Source organism: Sinocyclocheilus grahami, unplaced genomic scaffold (assembly GCF_001515645.1).
Source record: "Sinocyclocheilus grahami isolate Dianchi unplaced genomic scaffold, SAMN03320097.WGS_v1.1 scaffold587.1, whole genome shotgun sequence".
NCBI classification, from domain to species: domain Eukaryota; kingdom Metazoa; phylum Chordata; class Actinopteri; order Cypriniformes; family Cyprinidae; genus Sinocyclocheilus; species Sinocyclocheilus grahami.
This window is the reverse complement of record NW_015505766.1, coordinates 626,071-630,041: the sequence shown is the minus strand read 5'-3', so window position 1 is coordinate 630,041 and position 3,971 is coordinate 626,071. Positions and strand designations below refer to the sequence as shown.

Here is a 3,971-nt window from a genome sequence, read left to right as displayed (position 1 = left end):
GAAATTTGATCGCATATCTGCTGCCACTGCCAGACAAAAACCCGACGACAGCGGTGGTTAAACACGATAAAACGAGCAGACTGGACAGAAACGATCGTCAAAAATGCTCACACTTCTTATCAGAAAAGCTTCAATAAAGTATAGACACGGTGAGTTTGTGTTCACTATACACGCTAGATGTGATCACCTCATAGTAACAATCCTGTCAGATCGTCCATCCTTTGAGTGAGAGAGTAATGTTACAGCTCGGCCGATCTGGTTTCGTGGTTAAAGTGAACCTTTTCGACATGTTTCTGTGTTGTTGTTGTTGCTCAGCAATGGCATGGATGCATGCTGTCTGGGGGTGTGGCTAAAGGAGAGCGGGACGGTGGGCGGTGACTGTGTAGTTCTGACGTCAACTTTTTACGGAAGTCACAAGGGTTTGTGAAAAATCACAGCTACTTTATGCAGGCTGTGTGCATTTTACTGTGAACTGACTGTTTTGAAACGTATATGGTAGTTAAATAGCCCCTAGACCTCAGTTATCATGAAAAAAGCCAGGAAATTTCAGTTTTGATAATATGGGACCTTTAAGCAAAAATAGACAAGCATTATATTTGATATTATATTGCAAAGCATTTCACTGCATAAATATATTATATATTCCAGTTATACAACTCTATTTTTTAACATTATGTAATTATTATATTACAAAAAGTCACTAGGTAGGTGAATTTCACAAAAACAGATCAAGTTTCACTCCAAAAATCAAAAGAAAAAAATATTGCATTTCAAAATCTATATATTTTTTATTATTTCCAAAAGTTATTGGCATTATTTCCATGACATTCAAACCAAAACATCAGGCAAAAATTATAATGCATAGCATTTTACTCCATATATGCAGTGTATATTCCAGACAAAAGCTGAAACAAATCCAGCATTAAGACGTTTTTAACTAAAACACATAGACACACACACACACACACACACACACACACACACACACACTGTGTAATGTGATCGAGATGTTAACTGATGGACTGGAGTGCTGTGGATTATTGTGATGTTTATCAGCTGTTTGGACTCCAATTCTGACGGCACCCATTCACTTGCAGTGGAGTTTTGATGTCTTGTTTAATTCTTTCTTCTAGAGCATTGTTCGCGGCAGTTTCATCGGACATGAGGACTACATTTCTGCGGCGATCGCTCAGATGAGTCGACTCTCTGTTACAAGCTCGAACTCGTTGAGGAGAACCAGCCCGTCTTTAAGGAAAAGAGCCCAGTCTCTGGGTCGTCTGGGTGAGGTAGCTGAAGGAGAGACGTACGAATATCAGGAACTCAATGAGGCCGATCGGAGAAACGGGCAGCCGGTGTCAGACTGGTGCTTGAGATCCCTACAGATCCAGAGCGAGAGCGGAAGCCCACGGCCAGAATCCAAGAACAGCTCCTCCATAATCTCCAGTGAGTCTCGACCCAGAGCCAAGTCTATGTTCATGGGACAGCCGGTGCTGATGCCCCAGGACATTCTACTCGCACCTAGGACTGATAAAACAGACGGTAATCCCAACCAGAGGCCCGTATCGTGTCTCTACAGCAGCTACAGCCAAAATAATGGAACGAGACTGAGCTCAGATCAGCCGAAGATGGAAACGCAGAGGAGGCCTCAGTCCACGTACAACTTCAAAGTGTGTAGAAATACTAACTAAGAATGTTTGGCTAACGTTTCCATTAAGTTATGAAAGCATTATTTTTAAACGTTCTCATTTTTAAATGGTTTAAAAACATGTTTTCTTGGTTATAGTAACATTAGGGGAATGTTCCGTTTTATAGAATTTTGCAAATGTTATGTTCCGAAACAAGTAGTTACATTAAAAAAATGGACAAATGTTTGACTAATTATAATATATATTGTAATTAAAAACAAACAGGTTTTTTATTATATGTGTTATTTTTTATTAATATTTTGAATTAGCTTTTGGTTTTATATTTTCAGTTTACATTTTCATTTTAGTTTAAGCTTTTATGTGCTTTTGTCATTTTTATTAGTTTTATTTATTTTAAATGTTTACAAATTTTTTTTTATTTGATATATATATATATATACACTCCGGTCAAAAGTTTGGGATCAGTGAGACTTGTAATGTGTTAAAGAAGTGTCTTCTGCTCATCAAGGCTGCATTTATTTGATCAAAAATACAGGAAAAAACAGTAATCTTGCAAAATGTTATTACAATATAAAATAATGGTTTATGTTTTAATATCCTTTAAAATATAATTTATTTCTGTGATTTCCATCATAATTACTCCAGTCTTCAGTGTCACATGATCTTCAGAAATCATTCTAATATGCTGATTTATTATTAGAATTATCAACAGTTGTGCTGCACAATATTGTTTTGGAAACTGATACTTTTTTCAGGATTCTTTGATGAATAAAAAGTTAAAAAGAACAGCATTTATTCAAAATAGAAATCTTTTCTAACAATATAAATCTTTGCTGTCACTTCTCAACAATTTAACACATCCTCGCTGAATACAAGTTTTAATTTCTTTTTCAAAAAAAGAAAGAATAAAATTGTACTGACCCCAAACATTTGAACGGTAGTGTATGTAGTTAGAAAAGATTTCTATTTTGAATAAACGCTCTTCTTTTTAACTTTGTATTCATCAAAGAATCCTGAAAAAAGTTTCACAGGCTCCAAAAAAATATGAAGCAGCAACAGTTTCCAGCGCTGATAATAAATCAGCATATTATTATGATTTCTGAAGATCGTGTGACACTTTATACTGGAGTAATGATGCTGAAAATTCAGCTTTGATCACAGGAATAAATTATATTTTAATGTATATTAAAATAGAAAACGTTATTTTACATCATAATAATATTTCACAATATAAATTTTTTTCTTGTATTTTTGATCAAATAAATCCTTGATGAGCAGACTCATGTAAAAACATTAAAAAATCCGGTAGTGTGTATTTATATACTTTATATATATAAAGCTTCAAATTTTAAATATTTCACTGTAATTAATTTTTATTTAATTAATTTTTATGTATATTTTTTTCAATACTTAAACTTACTTGCTTTTTATTTTGCCAATGCAACATTTCAAATTTTCATTAAAAATATATATATTTTATTTGATTTCAGTTGTTTTATTTTATTATTTTTATTTGATGTCAAGGAAAACTATTTTTAATGGTTCTATAGTAATAGTTTTAATTAACAATAACAACACCGCCCAGATGTTGTTGATAAAGCTGAACTTTTCTGTAATATGTGACCCTGGAGCACAAAACCAGTCTTAAGGGTCAATTTTTAAAAATTGAGGTTTATGCATCATCTGAAAGCTGAATAAATAAGCTTTCCATTGATGTGTGGGTTGTTAGGATCAGACAATATTTGAAAATCTGGAATCTGAGGGTGCAAAAAAATCTAAATATTGAGAAAATCACCTTTAAAGTTGTTCAAATGAAGTTCTTAGCAATGCATATTACTAATCAAACATTAAGTTTTGATATATTTACAGTAGGAAACATACAAAATATCTTCATGGAACATGATCTTTGATGATTTTTGGTATAAAAGAAAAATGGTTATAATATACCTGTGCTACTTATGACTGGTTTTGTGGTCCAGGGTCACTTATTATTCCAGTGTAATAAGCTACTTCCTACGTTTATCTGAAGAAGTCATATTTTTCATATAAATACAGGTGAATTCACCGATTTTCCCAGCCATTTCCAAACCCAGCGACACTAGCAGTCCACAACCCGGCCATGGAATAATAATCAGCCACCAAAGCGCACGCCGTTCCTCCAGCGACCTCATTTGTCCCATCAAACCCCCCGGGACTCCAGCCTCAGGCCCTCCGACGCAGGACAGACCCGCGAGTCCCAGCGGAGCCCCGTCGCCCTGCTCGAGAGTCACGCACGAGCAGTTCAGAGCCGGGCTGCAGATGGTGGTGGACACCGGCGACCCTCGC

General features: G+C 35.2%; 1 protein-coding gene across 1 annotated transcript in view; it reads left to right on the top strand.

Annotated features, from left to right (window-relative positions):
• The window catches only part of pak6b (p21 protein (Cdc42/Rac)-activated kinase 6b), a 15,965-nt gene that overhangs the window by 2,456 nt on the left and 9,538 nt on the right, over positions 1–3,971 (top strand). The window contains exons 2-3 of the mRNA XM_016240303.1: positions 1,134–1,667; positions 3,702–3,971. The exon at positions 3,702–3,971 is cut by the window's right edge and continues 144 nt beyond it. Of these exons, the coding sequence (XP_016095789.1) occupies positions 1,134–1,667; positions 3,702–3,971 (804 nt within the window). The remainder of the gene's footprint in view (positions 1–1,133; positions 1,668–3,701) is intronic.